Source organism: Zootoca vivipara, chromosome 1 (assembly GCF_963506605.1).
Source record: "Zootoca vivipara chromosome 1, rZooViv1.1, whole genome shotgun sequence".
NCBI lineage: Eukaryota > Metazoa > Chordata > Lepidosauria > Squamata > Lacertidae > Zootoca > Zootoca vivipara.
In genome coordinates, this window is record NC_083276.1 from 107,263,164 (window position 1) to 107,277,695 (window position 14,532).

General features: G+C 43.1%; 1 protein-coding gene across 2 annotated transcripts in view; it reads right to left on the bottom strand.

Annotated features, from left to right (window-relative positions):
• Positions 1–6,782, bottom strand: part of LOC118093456 (prolyl endopeptidase FAP) — a 47,588-nt gene extending 40,806 nt beyond the window's left edge. The window contains exons 1-4 of one of the 2 annotated variants that reach the window (XM_035132580.2): positions 6,396–6,782; positions 6,004–6,088; positions 2,539–2,607; positions 142–237 (exon numbers count right to left, since the gene is read on the bottom strand). In XM_035132580.2, the coding sequence (XP_034988471.1) occupies positions 142–237; positions 2,539–2,607; positions 6,004–6,088; positions 6,396–6,401 (256 nt within the window). In that variant the 5' untranslated portion in view covers positions 6,402–6,782. The remainder of the gene's footprint in view (positions 1–141; positions 238–2,538; positions 2,608–6,003; positions 6,089–6,395) is intronic. The other variant, XM_035132591.2, reaches the window with a different exon arrangement.
• Positions 6,783–14,532: the final 7,750 nt, after the last annotated feature.

The window sequence follows — 14,532 nt, forward strand, 5'->3', positions numbered from 1 at the left end:
CCCCAATAAAAGACATAAAACGAAAACAAAAGCATCAGTGGACACAAGCTTTGTAGATTTTGTTTTTTTTAAATAATAATAATCCAAAATGATGTTTCAGCACCACGTATTCATTGACCCACAAATAATGCCTTCCCTTACCCGAAATCCAGTAAGGAGAAATTGTTTTGTAACTGAAGTCTCCATCCAGATATTCTTTTAATGTTAAAGGTCTAGGATTGCTTCCTTTGTTTCGAACTTTAAAAACAGAACAGGAATGAGATATTTAATAACAACACACCCAAGAGGCACAAATGGTTTCTAGAATTTTATTCATTTGAATTATGGTAGCCACTAATCTGAGGGTTTGGGAGGTTGTAGACCTGCTAGGATGAAAGGACATGTGCCCTTCCGCTTATAACCACGCTGAAAAATACCTGGCTTGGTGAACTGCAGTAACCCTTCATTTCACACAAAAGATTTATTTCTTCCTCAGACCAGCAGGAATCTGGTTTTCTATGTCTCTGAAGAATGCCAGTTTTCATTTTGACGGATAACTGGGAACACCCACATGTCAACTCCACTTGTTATGCCGTGAACTAAGCAGGTACATTCCAGCCTCCGCCCATCTAGCGCCCATCAGCCCCAGCCAGCACAGCTGAACTAGTCCATGTAATGAATTAACAATGAAACAACATTTTTCATTCATATCAAACATAGGTGGGCTATGTTCAATAAAGCTCTCTGTCCTAAGTTTTAGAATCACTGGTCCCTTTCCTGTGTTCTTCAGTGTTGCCATATTTTAACTCAAAATCCGGATTTTGAGCCCACCCCCTTTTGGCAAAGTTGTTGAGCTTTTTTTTTAGGGGGGGGGAGGCAAAGTTGTTGCTCTTCTTTGGAAAATCTAAAAAAAAGGAGTAGGTTCCTCCGTTTTCTTCTTTTAGGAAAATCACCCCTAAATCAGCACTCCTATATGGGCTGCCATATTGGAGCTGAGGCTCCAATACTTTGGCCACCTCATGAGAAGAGAAGACTCCCTGGAAAAGACCCTGATGTTGGGAAAGATTGAGGGCACTAGGAGAAGGGGACGACAGAGGACGAGATGGTTGGACAGTGTTCTCAAAGCTACTAACATGAGTCTGACCAAACTGCGGGAGGCAGTGCAAGACAGGAGTGCTTGGCGTGCTCTGGTCCATGGGGTCACGAAGAGTCGGACACGACTAAACGACTAAACGACTAAACAACAACAACATATGGGCTGCCATACGCATGCGCTTTCTCAGACTTATCTCCCCACTTTTTGAAAATTTCGCCAGGATATCATTTTTGACAGATGAATCCTTGCTATGTCCGTGAAATTCCGGACGTATGGCAGCCCTAGCTGTATTTCCCAAACAGTGTTTATTTTTAAAACACGTCCATGTGAATGGCCAAAGCTTGGCAGACTTTAACAATCCAAGACCAATTTTGTGAATGTCCGAAAATTTCAGGTGTACGCCAGTAAATGCCAACGCTGAACAACCACCCAAATGAAACTGCTGACAGCGAAGGGGGCATCCAAAAAGAGGGAGGGGGAATGAAATGAAATCAAATGAAATGAGTGAATGAAATTATTTTGGAATAACATTCAGACCGCAGAAATTCACCAATTTTAGGCATTCATCATAACACATTAAGTCATTAAGCTCTGTTGGCTCAGATCAAAGAGTTAACATGCCATTCCATCTTGGTTTCCCTATGCAGAGCACATTTACTGTAACATACTTATGAAGGATTAGAAAGAGAACAGCTGAAAAACACAGTTGTACAAGCCTCATACGAGTATTTCCTGCAAATGCTAACTTTGCAATTGTTTCCTGTTGCATTTCTCTCCTTGATTTACCCACAAATGATTTTACATACTTGTGTGTTTGTGTGTGTTTTAAATTGATTCATCAGAGAGTAATCCCTGGAATTCCGGTGAGTGCTGAGGAGATTGTTCCATCAGCGCAAGCATTTCTGTTTGCCCAACAGAACGATCTCCCCTCCCCCCCCCCGGGTGGTGTTCTGGGGGTTCCCCTGACCGTCCAGAGCAGATCTGTGGCTGGGAGGCATGAGGGGGCAATTAAGGGGAGCAGCGGAAGGAACGCAGGGCTGGCCCACCCATGAGGGAAGGTGAGGCAACCGCCTTGGGTGGCAGGATCTAAAGGGGCAGCAGATCTAGCCTCCAAGGAATGTGTTGCCCACTGGCGCAGCACCAGCAATGGATGCACCACACTAACTGGAGGCTGAATTTGCTGCCCCTTGGCAGCTCCCATGCCACCTCTATAGCAGCCTCTTGGAGGACGAGAGGCGCTGCTAGTCTCCTCCCACCTTAGGGAGGAAAGGGGGTCTCCTAGGCTCTGCACCCACCCGGAATGATTCAGATCAGGCATCTTCGCTGCTCCCCACCCTTCACAAAGGCCTTTGATTCCTACTTCAACCATTGGGTAAGGTTGATTTGATTCCTCCCCCAGCTTGTTGTTGATGTAGATCTTTATTCTTCGCTTGTTCCTGATGTATATACTGTACTTCACTCACCCCTTGTCCCCTGTTGGGCAGGGGGCGTTTTGTCGTTCGCCTCAGTTGCCAAAATGTCTTGGGCGGGTCCTGGGGAAAGCATTGTTGCATTAGCAGGAGTCTTTGCACTGGCTTCTGCTTAGCTAAGTCTGTCCCTCTAAGTCAGCTAAACAAAAAGCTAGCACATCTTTGCAAAATGTGTCTGTTTTTAACCTGGCCTAGTTAGAACCTTGAGCTGTTTCTGAGCGAGCGGTTTCTCAGAAACAAATATCTTGTTTTCTGTAGCTAAGTATTCAAATCGATTTTCAAAAACTTCGTGACGCTGCAGTAGTAAATGAGGAGATTTGAGATGATCACCATTTCAGCAGGTGCTCAGAGGAGAAACACACCTGGTCATTGTATCTGGTGATACTCGCTCCTCCATAGCTCCCTCACTTAGGGACTTCCCTCAAGGTCAATATATTCAGACTCCTGATGAAACATTTCACCACGTTTACTTTAACAGATCAATATTTTAAAAGGAAAAGGGAAGATAATGCTTGTTTTTCTTCTTCTATGTAACTATTAGTTACTCTAGAACACACATGTCACTTCTACTGTTGACACTGTTCCTCGCCAGCGCCAACGCAGAAGAAAGCTGTCAAGATAAATAAACCCAAAGGCCAGTCTAGGCACACAAAGAATCATCATCATGGCAAACACTGAGTTAGCAATAATCTTTCAATATAAAGATTCATGAAAGAAGAAGAAGCTCATCTCCCATCAGATGGCAGTTTCTAATTGAGAGCTTCAAAAAAGCCAAGGATAAAAAGCTTACACTACTGTTCGTTAAAACACAAGGGTGTCATTTTAATCAGCATAAAGTGAAAGGAATCTTATGACTCGCTGCGCACATTCCAGAAAAAAACACTCTTTAAAAAATGTATTTTGCGAGCATAGAATTAATATAAAACACCTGCTATTAATTGTATTTCTGTTATAAAGGATATTTGACAATGCTGTTTGGGTGCGAGGGCAGTGGGGATCTTAAATGCTACTGTCAACAATTCTACCACAATGCCTAAAAGTTACTCCACAGTATTAGAAACTTACATGATTCGTAGTTATAAGGTCTATTCACAGTACATTTGTTACCTATTTATGTAGCTCAAGGCTGGGGGACCTGGGCCCCTCCAGATGTTAGACTAAAACTCCAATCTGTCCTCACCATTGCTCATTCTGGATGGGGCTGGAACCTATCAACATCTGGAGGGCTACATGGTCTTCATCCGACTCTTGCATGAGTCATGTTTTTCTTCAGGACGGACAGCATATTTGCAATATATATTGCAACATACTGAATGACATGGTGGTGGCTGTAGCGGATCATCGCATACAGGGGTGAGGAATCTTTTTCAACCTGAAGACCACACCCCCTTATGGTCAACCTTCTGAGAACCATCTGCTAGCGGTGAAGTGGGACCAGAGGGTAGGGCAGGTGAAGCAACAGGTGTTCCTCACAGCAATCAGAGATTTCTACAGACACTTCTCTCTTTTGCTCATCCTGGCAAGAAAGAAACATTATCGCAGTTCAACGACACGTTCCAGCCAGACAAAAGCACTTGAGGTGGCTGGTGAGGAGAGTGGTCTGATGAAGAGCCTGGTGAAGATTTGGAGGCCCACATTCAGACACGCACACCCTCGGGGGGCAGGGCTGAGATTCCCCATTCCTCAAGGTCACTTGAGATTCCCCATTCCTGCTCTAGTACCTCCCTACACACCGGATGAACTGTTGCGGTATCATGGAATGTTCATGGACATTCTGTTTGCTGAGGGAAGTCAGCACCAGAAATGTTCACAATAGTCGCTTGAATGGTCCAGGGTGGTCGCAACAACAAATAAACTTTGACTTCACAATGGTCCAGCTTTGAGGCCTGTGGCAAAGGGTCCACCTGGCTGAGAAAAAGGGCCTAAGGACAGAAGCTGTCTGAAGACAGAAGTTGTCCCTAATCTTAAACTGGAACTTCTTATCCTGGAATCTCTTCTTCCCAATCCTTAGATATAATATGCAGGAATAGTTCTTCATTGTGAAGGAAGAGGCATTTTCTATGTGTTCAAGGCAGTCTTGTCTCTTGTGTTATCTGTTCTGAATACAAGGTTACTGGGGCTAAAACACTGATGGAGGCCAGTCTAATTAAATCCCAGCTGACTACAGAGATAAAATATTAGATCATATTATTACCTCACCTCCCGGTCATCCTAAGGTCTCAGGGCTGGTTATGTTAAAATATAATATTAAAAACTTATAATCACTGACATAAGGTGAGCCCTAACCCAAGTGCCAAAAGCTATCTACTGCTAGTAGAAAGAAATGGCTGTCAAGATTACTAGCTATGAACGTTTTATACGCTGTAAAATGTTAGCCTCCCATCAGCAATAAAATTCATTAATATTTGCCCTGTTTTCCATATGCTTTGCCTGTCAAAAGTTCAGGCTAAGTATCCCTCAGCTGTTAAGTCTGCTGTCACCATAGTAGCTTAGTGGGCTTTTTGGTAAAGCTGTTGAAGGTAGCATTTAAGGTTTGCTGGATACTGTAATTGGTTTTCTACCACACACAGAATAGAGGATATTTTCTGTTTTATATAAACATAGGACTAATGGAGGATGGACTCCCCTCACAATATGCACAGCAACAACAAAAAACTGATACACATCCCCATAATTTTATTCTGATAAAAAAGGAAACATTGATTCTTTTCTTTTTTAAAAAAAACGAGTAGGATGAGCTTTTTCTTTTCTATTTTTGAGAGGCTTTCCATTACGACAGTCATGGGGTGGTATCTGTCACTCATTAGTTAAGATCAGTTGACTTAGGAGCATTCATTTCGGTGGGTATAAGCTGAGCATGACTAATGTTGAATCTCTGAGTGACTGTTGGATAGGCCTGAATTCATGTGTACATACAGGATGGTGCCAGATCCCATAAGGAAACCCTATCAGACTGAAGTGCTTGCACATTGTATGTACCTAGGATTATTAGTTACCCGATCCAAAGCAATGGATAGGAGGAAAAGAAGCCATAAATGTCATGAGTTCGGAAATGCCTGCTAACAGGTAGATGGCCGTTCAAAACACTGTTTGTAGCCTTGTCAAAATGTATTACCAGTGATTCGCACCAATGGCAATGCAGCTACAATTTTCACTTGAAAAGATTCCTTGCATCGACACATTCAGGCACCTGTATTTTTCCAGGGTATAGATAATGGCAGCCCCAAATTCCTATACCTTAGTAAACCCACAGTAGTGCTGGCAAGAAGACAGCAAACGATTTTCTCTCTCTCTCTATTGTTAAACTAACTAAATAGCTGTAGCTTAAAGAGAAAGAAAGAAAAGCTAGGGTGCAAACTTACTCAAAGTTACATGCATGTTAAGTCCTGCCGAAAATAATTCTGGCTGCAGACACATTTATGGACATAGGATTTTGTATTTTCCAGGATGTTATCTTACCTTTTGGAGGAATTAATACGGCACACATAATGAACAAAGACAGGAAAAGACATGAGATCACGCCAACTAAGATTTTCAGCTGGATCTGTAGAATAGAAATCAGTTGCAATTCAAGTCTTCCCTAAATGACAGTTCTCAAGACTTTAGTTATAGTCCATTCCCCTCCTCCCAAAGCAAAACTATATAGAATTTCAGCAGCGTATTGTATGCCAACAGCTGGAATCTCCTTCAAGTATGTGTCGAGCCGTATGCTTTTTCAGTTTCCTCTTCCTATTGAGAGCGTGCCTTCTGCCTCTGAAATTTTCTCACAACCGAGCAACAGAACAAAAAGTTTTTAAAACCCTCCAAAATCCAGACCTATCTATGTATCACTTTATTATTTTTTTACAGACCTTCATTCTCCCGCTTGTTCTCTTAAGGAAGATTCTTTAGTTCTCCTTCCCTCTTCTGGATGCCGGTCACTGGATCTCCGAGAGCAGTTTGCAAAAGCAGCGTCAGCTTTCTCAAACGGAGGCCAAGCCTCAGACAGTTTTCTTTATGTGCTTTCAAAATCCATGCCAAATTTCAGAGGTTTTTCCATAAAATAGGAAACAGATTTTTGAGGGCGTTCTCAGCCCTGAAATGAACTGTGGGTGGCTGCAGCAGGCCTTTGGCTGTATCAGTGCCGTTCATGTAAACCATAACTTAACAATGCTTACATGAAGAGTTTGTGGGTCCTGTGACTCAACAACAGATTGGAGATGTGCTGTTTCACCCTGAGAAGTATTTACAGTGCGTTTTGGCAATACTTGAAGTAGGAAACGTTTTCAAAAGCAAGATGTTGCACTCATAATACAGAAACAAATTAAGGAAGAAGTGGAGAATCTGTGAATCTACATATGTAAATATAGTTGGGGCGGTTATGTATGTGTGTACACACACACACACACACATGAGACTGATTTATACCTTAGGGAAATTACTCTTTAGTAGGGCCCATGCTTTGCATGCAAGGAGGTCAAATTCCAGCACCTCCAATTAAAAGATAGCAGGTAATCACACAAGGTGAAAAACTTCTACCCAAGACCCCAGGAGAGCCACTGTCAGCCTGAGCAGACAATACTGGACCGGATAGAGAAATAATGTGACCTGCCATAAGGCAGCTTCCTATGTCCTCATTAAAGACCCCAAACAGCTCTTTGCTTAGCACTGTGTATTTTCAAAGGAAAATGAAACAATTTGCCTCTTCCAGACAAGTTATTAACCAGGCGTTCTTCTCGATTTGCTGGCACAAAGCTTTCCTTATGAAAAGGAAGAAGGCAGCTGTTGGAAGTGACTCTTTAAGGGTGAAGATAGGGCTCTTGCAGACAGCCCATTTATTGAGCATACAGAAGACATCTGAAGGCAGCCCTGTTTAGGGAGGCTTTTAATGTTTAATCAATTATTTTATTTTATTTTTCTGTTGGAAGCCGCCCAGAGTGGCTGGGGAAACCCAGCCAGATGGGAAGTTGCTGGGGAAGCCCAGCCAGATGGGAGGGGTATAAATAATGAATTATTATAATTATATATTATATTATATTATATTATATTATATTATATTATTCATTCCAATAGTTTTGCAGGAAAGTTATTTGAACATGTCTGGTTCTCTCATATTCTGTTTTCCAAATGTTGCTGAACTATAACTCCTGTCAATCCCCAACAAGCAGTGGCGTAGCGTGGTTTGCTGGTGCCTGGGGCAAGTGGGCATAGGAAGTGGAGTGTGAACGGAGCCCGCTGTGCCAGCCCAGATTTTGCCGCCGCTGGAGCGACACCTGCTCCAAGCTGCTTTGCGAGGTTGGGATCATCCCAGAAAAATGTGCCCAGGGCCATTGCCCCGGCAGCCCCTCCCCCATGCTACACCTCTACCAGCAAGTATCTGTGTGTGCCATTTTCACTGATACACACACATGTACACTTTACTCTAGTATTTTTGCTTGACTGAAGAACTGCAACAGAAAAGTCAGAGAAGTGTGAATTTGGAAAAGTGGCTCATGTGCCATTTCATAAAGTGCAAATTTGGTAGGTTTGCCTTTAAAGGTGAACTGAATTGACTTTCTTTCCCATCCCTAGTTTCAGCCTTTAACCTGCAATCCTATGCACACAAGCATACCTGCATGCATTTATTTTGGGGTAAGCCCCATTAAGCACTTCTACATAAAACATGCTTAGTATTTAGTGTATAAAGGGAGCAGGAGAAAAATTAAGGGGCACCTTGCCTCTTAGAATGCACAGGACTGTACTGATGGAGATATTGTGCTTATTGCTTTGTGCAAAAGTCCTAAATGTACTGTGCAGTTGTGCCAGCAGCCAACTATCCTTCATGCTGCAATCCTAAGCGCACTAAGCGGAAAGCAAATTGCATTCAGTGGAATTTGCTTCTGAAGAAACATGCTAAGTAGGATTCTACTGTTGGTACCTTGGTTAATAACACTGATATTGTTTGTTTATCAAAGACTATGCCCCCCTCCTTTCTAGATTTCTAGCCTTCCCTTCAACATACCGAACAGAGAAACTTAAGCCCCAACCTTTTCTGGTTAGGTCTGCCAAACAGCATTTAATAACATTCTCAGCTGATGACCTCAGATTGGAATTGGATCAGAGCATTCAAATGTTAGCAAGATTGTCACACCCAGCTTGCAGCTTTCGCTGAAAGGACACCAGAGCTAAGAAACTGGGAGAGCTTTGTGAGGTCGAGTATGAGCCAACTGCCTTTTCACTGGAACCGTTTTCTCCTTGTTGCACTTTTCATGTGAAATAGCAGCAGGAGGAAAGAGCTGCCTTACACCTGACCACCAAGCCCACTAACAGTCAGCAAACACAAGATCTATAGCCGGTCTAAAGTATGCACTTTATATTTGAACAATGAATGGCCCGGACAATTTTCTTCCAATTTTCTTCTGTGGTTGGGGAGATCTTGGCAGAAAGCCTTCAGTGAATTGTATGAGACGTGAGAACAATGGGGCTCATCACTTTTTTTCCTTTTCTTTTCTGCTGAAGAGCCGCCTATGCCTTTAAGAGCTGCATGACAGAGATTCAACAGGTAGAGTTTCATGCCAGTGCAGAGATACACTGATAAAGCTCAGCTTGTCGAATTTCTGCCTCCCTGTGGCAATCAAAGGAACCACAGTCTTACCAAGAGAAATAAGTTAATGATGGGGCGTTATTTGCTCAATAAAAGGCATGCTCACCTCCATTGTCCTGGCTTTCTGCTTCTTCATCCTCTTTTCTAGGTGAGGAGCAATTGCTTCAAAAAACCAGCAATGGCCTGTGTGCTGCTGGGTGGAAGCATTAATACCAAGATATTGCTCGTCCATTGAAGAAAACTCACTAAACCAAATGAGGGTTTTTAAAAAAATAAGGCTGCAACGTTTAAAGCATTAACTTACACATGTCTACACAGAAGTTAAGCCCTATGGAGTCCAATGCTATTTATTCCCAGGTAAGTGGGTATAGAATTGTAGTTGTGACTGTGGCTGAGATTAATCTATTGTAAAAGAATTAGTTGATTACAAAGATGCCTGGATTAAACAGACAATTATTGGCAATATAAGTACGTATAAAAAATAGTGGCTTCATGATGTTTGGGCTATTCTTTCAGCTGGTTTAAACTGGTTCTCTTATCTTTTCTGCCAAGGTCATGCTGACTATAATAAGAGGCCAGAAGGAGCCTGGGTTTCACTTTCTATCTCTTTTCCTTCCGGTGTGGTGTTCCATACATAGCATGCTTAGTGTTAAGGTTTAGACTTAAGTATAAGTTATTGTAAGTTTAAGTCTGCTGCAACTGATTTCTTATAGACAGGGCCAATCCTGGGTGAATTGGATTTGTGACCATTATGCTCTTTTGCCTTCAGTAGCAGTAAAGCTCTGCTGGATGAAATACAATGGCCTCTGGTCTGTTTTTTGGGAGTCCTGCAACGTGTTTAAGTTTCTACTCTGCTAACTATACGTTGGAATCTACTCTGGATCAATATTGAGTAGAATTTCAATGACAAGCTATTCTCTACAGGGGGTAGAAAGAGGTTATAGCCGCTTCAGGTTGCGTCTTTTTGGGTTGCGCTCTGCGCCAAACCCGGAAGTACCGGAACGGGTTACCTCTGGGTATTGGCGCGTGTGCAGAAATGCTAAATCGCGCTTTGCGCAGGCGCAGAAGTGCCGAATTGCGACCCACACGTGCGCAGACGCGGGTTGTGAACATGCCGGTGTGGTGTAGTGGTTAAGAGCAGTAGACTTGTAATCTGGGGAACCGGGTTTGGGTCTCCGCTCCTCCACATGCAGCTGCTGGGTGACCTTGGGCTACTCACACCTCTCTGAAGTCTCTCAGCCCCACTCACCTCACAGAGTGTTTGTTGTGGAGGAGGAAGGGAAAGGAGAATGTTAGCCGCTTTGAGACTCCTTCGGGTAGTGATAAAGCGGGATATCAAATCCAAACTCTTCTCCCGCACGGATCACGTTCGCAACCCAAACGCCCACTGTATATGTTACCACCACAGCAGGATCAGAAACCAGTACTGAAGCCTACTGATTTATTTGGAATATTCCTCTACTGTTCCCATGTTCTTCTCTCCTTGCTGGATATGGTTGGGGAGAGCAGATGAGCAGAGAGTTTGCACAGCAGTTAGCAAGCACTACAGCGGGCTCCAGTGGCCACTTGGCGCAGCTGCAAGCACCTTCCGAAAGGGTGCTGTTGCAACCAACACATTTTGACAAACGTCTGTTCCGGTGTTACGCATTTCATTTTACTTACGCCATAAAAAGGAAAGGCCAAATTGAAATTATATGCATAAACAGTATAGTATGTACCGTTTCCTACTTAAGTTGTTGCCTCAATAACGAGCAGCAAATAAACACATCCTACTCAAGAAACGAACAGGCTCTTATTAATGTCAATCAGTCTTCTCCGAGTCTGACTGCATTTGAGTCCTATCCTTGGGGGCAGATTCAATGAATGAGTCCCACTAGTGGAAAGGCTCATAAAGAATTCTGCTTGCGCACTGGGGCTCCCCCCACTCCCAAATGGCTCAGAGTGTGAGAACCCCTCCAGAACAGGGTGCGGGGAGAGGGGGGGGGAGAAGTTCTGTTCCATCTGGCAAGCAGAAATTATGGCACTGACGGAACGATTGCCATAACGCTAAATGTTTAGTTGATTCCTCAATTAAAAATCAGTAATTTAGATTGGAAATACATTTCTAATTAAACAGGCTTTTTTTTGGTTAAAATTACTATTTCATTTTTTTCACTATTTTGCATAAATTGCTATTCAACTGAAAAGTAAATTATAAATTACTTTCTATTATTTTAATAAGCAGCATTTAAAAAACAAACGAAACAAGATACACGGTCCCCATTTAAAATGACATTATACTGTGTATGTGCATACATCTGTTGTGAACAACTGCCCTTACATTGTGAACTGCCCCGAGACCTGCAGGTATAGGGGAATATACAGATTTCATTATTATAAAAAAATAAAGGTGCGGGTGGAAATATTTGGACTTTTGTTGATTAACATGAAAATATCTGTCGATTTATAGTTCCAGCCCCAATAGTGTCTACACTGAATGAAATCCCGTTGAGTTCAGTGGGTCTTGCTTCCAGATAAGGATTGATCAATTGAATAAATTAATTGATCAATTGAATTAAAACTCATTCCATTACCCAGCTAAATGCCGAGGTTAGGTCAATTATATTACCTCATTTAGAAAGAAATCCTTGCATAAGGAAGGAAGGAGCTGGTTTGATGTCTATGTAGGATTTATATAACACATTTCAGGAGTTCAAAAGTACTTCATATCATACCGGTATATGTTAGTTTAGTAACCCCTACTTCTTCTTCTTCTTTGGTGATCACTCGTAGCCGAGTAAGATTGTCTTCCATAAACATGGTTTTAACTATGAGTTCGTATGTGACTGTGGAGGCCAATTCTGGATCCGCACATCCTTCTACAGTGGGGACATTGGTTTCCGGGCGGGAGTTGATCACGGTGTGGATTTGCCAAGTGTGCCTTCCTCTTAGCATGTTTCTCCCTTGCGTCCCGAGTTCGAGTGTCTTCAAAGCCCATGACACCTTTGGTAAAAGCTGTTCTCCAACTGGAGCGCTCACAGGCAGTGTTTCCCAGTTGTTGGTGTTTATACTACAGTGGTACGTCGGGTTGCAGACCCGATCCATTCTGGGGTGCCGTTCGCACCCCGAAAAGTCCACAACCCGAGCGATAGAATGCTTCTGCGCATGCACGAAGCATGCATAACACTTCTGCGCATGCGCGCGCGGCAAAACCTGGAAGTAAACACTTCCGGGTCCGCAGCGTTTGTATCATGAAAAAATGCAACCTGCAGCGGACGCAACATGAGGTATGACTGTACATTTCCCTACAGGAACTCTGCAAGGCATATCACCAACTGGATCTTAATTCCTGCCTTCTGGCTTCCCACAGGTTATTGGTAATGCATGAGGGTTTTACACTGCTTCTTGGTAGGGCTCTAAACACAAGCCTGAATGAAGCAGGATTTATTTTAGTCCCAAGGAAGGAGAATGAGATATGCAAGCTGGGTTGTGAAGCTTAAGGGTCTTAAGAATACAGAGAGTTCACTGTGCCCGTGTACAACATGGTAGGCCAACGTTATTATCACAGTATTGTGGATATGCAGATGACACAACCTTGATGGCAGAAAGCGAGGAGGAATTAAAGAACCTTTTAATGAGGGTGAAAAAGGAGAGCGCAAAATATGGTCTGAAGCTCAACATCAAAAAAACCAAGATCATGGCCACTGGTCCCATCACCTCCTGGCAAATAGAAGGGGAAGAAATGGAGGCAGTGAGAGATTTTACTTTCTTGGGCTCCTTGATCACTGCAGATGGTGACAGCAGTCACGAAATTAAAAGACGCCTGCTTCTTGGGAGAAAAGCAATGACAAACCTAGACAGCATCTTAAAAAGCAGAGACATCACCTTGCCGACAAAGGTCCGTATAGTTAAAGCTATGGTTTTCCCAGTAGTGATGTATGGAAGTGAGAGTTGGACCATAAAGAAGGCTGATCGCCGAAGAATTGATGCTTTTGAATTATGGTGCTGGAGGAGACTCTTGAGAGTCCCATGGACTGCAAGAAGATCAAACCTATCCATTCTTAAGGAAATTAGCCCTGAGTGCTCCCTGGAAGGACAGATTGTGAAGCTGAGGCTCCAATACTTTGGCCACCTCATGAGAAGAGAAGAATCCTTGGAAAAGACTCTGATGTTGGGAAAGATTGAGGGCACTAGGAGAAGGGGACGACAGAGGACAAGATGGTTGGACAGTGTTCTCGAAGCTACGAACATGAGTTTGACCAAACTGCGGGAGGCAGTGCGAGACAGGAGTGCCTGGCGTGCTATGGTCCATGGGGTCACGAAGAGTCGGACACGACTAAACGACTAAACAACAACATTGTGGATGGGTGGCTGAGGAAGAGAATCTAGCTAATTAAAGACAGATCTCTGGCTGAGGCGAGATTTGAACCAGGGGCCACCTTAACGCAAAACAGAGCAGTTGCAAATTCAACAGCAACGAGAACTTGCCTTGCTCTTTGAACTGCAAGCATTTTAAGAGTCTTAAAAGTAGCGGAGACTTGAGTCCACATGTAAAATTGCCACCCAAACTGTGCATGTGTTAACTAGAAGTCTACCTCGCTGCGAGGTTGCCATTTTCCCTTACCTCCTGCAACCGAGGAGCAACTTTATCCAACATCTGCTCACAGGAAGGCCTTGGAAGAGAAGAAGACCTCCTTTCCTTCACTACCATACTGAGCAAAGCAGGCAGGTGGGGGAGCTTTGCTTTCTCTGAGTTTTTTTTTGGGGGGGGGCAGGGAGGCTTCTCACAGGCCTGTTCGTGAACCAGCCTCTCTCCCCCCCCCCGCCCCGTTGTCTTACTCTTGCTACCAGCTGAACTTGCCTCTTAAGAATCTATTTAAAAAGCACCAGCTCTGCTTTGCATTAAAGAGGTAGGCCCGAATCCAAAGGAAAGCCAATTGCACAAGAGGGACTTAAGTTAGTAGCAACGAATGGATGGAATTAAGATTGGCTGTCCTCCTTTGCACAGGACAGCCCTGTTCTCCCCTCTATATACAGGTAGGTAGCCGTGTTGGTCTGAGTCGAAGCAAAATAAAAAAATTCCTTCAGCAGCACCTTAAAGACCAACTAAGTTTTTATTTTGGTATGAGCTTTCGTGTGCATGCACACTTCTTCAGATACACTGATACACTGATATCTGAAGAAGTGTGCATGCACACGAAAGCTCACACCAAAATAAAAACTTAGTTGGTCTTTAAGGTGCTGCTGAAGGAATTTTTTTATTTTGCTCCCCTCTATATGTTTGTGGTTTGCTCTGGCCAAGTCTAGTTTAAAGATAAGGAACCAAGATAATTTTTTTAAAAGAATGGGAAATGTTTATTATATATTTGCAAAAGTATTGTAAACAGGTTAATACATTTAAACAGGATTTTAAGAACACGTGTAATTTCAGAATATAGGAAATTTGA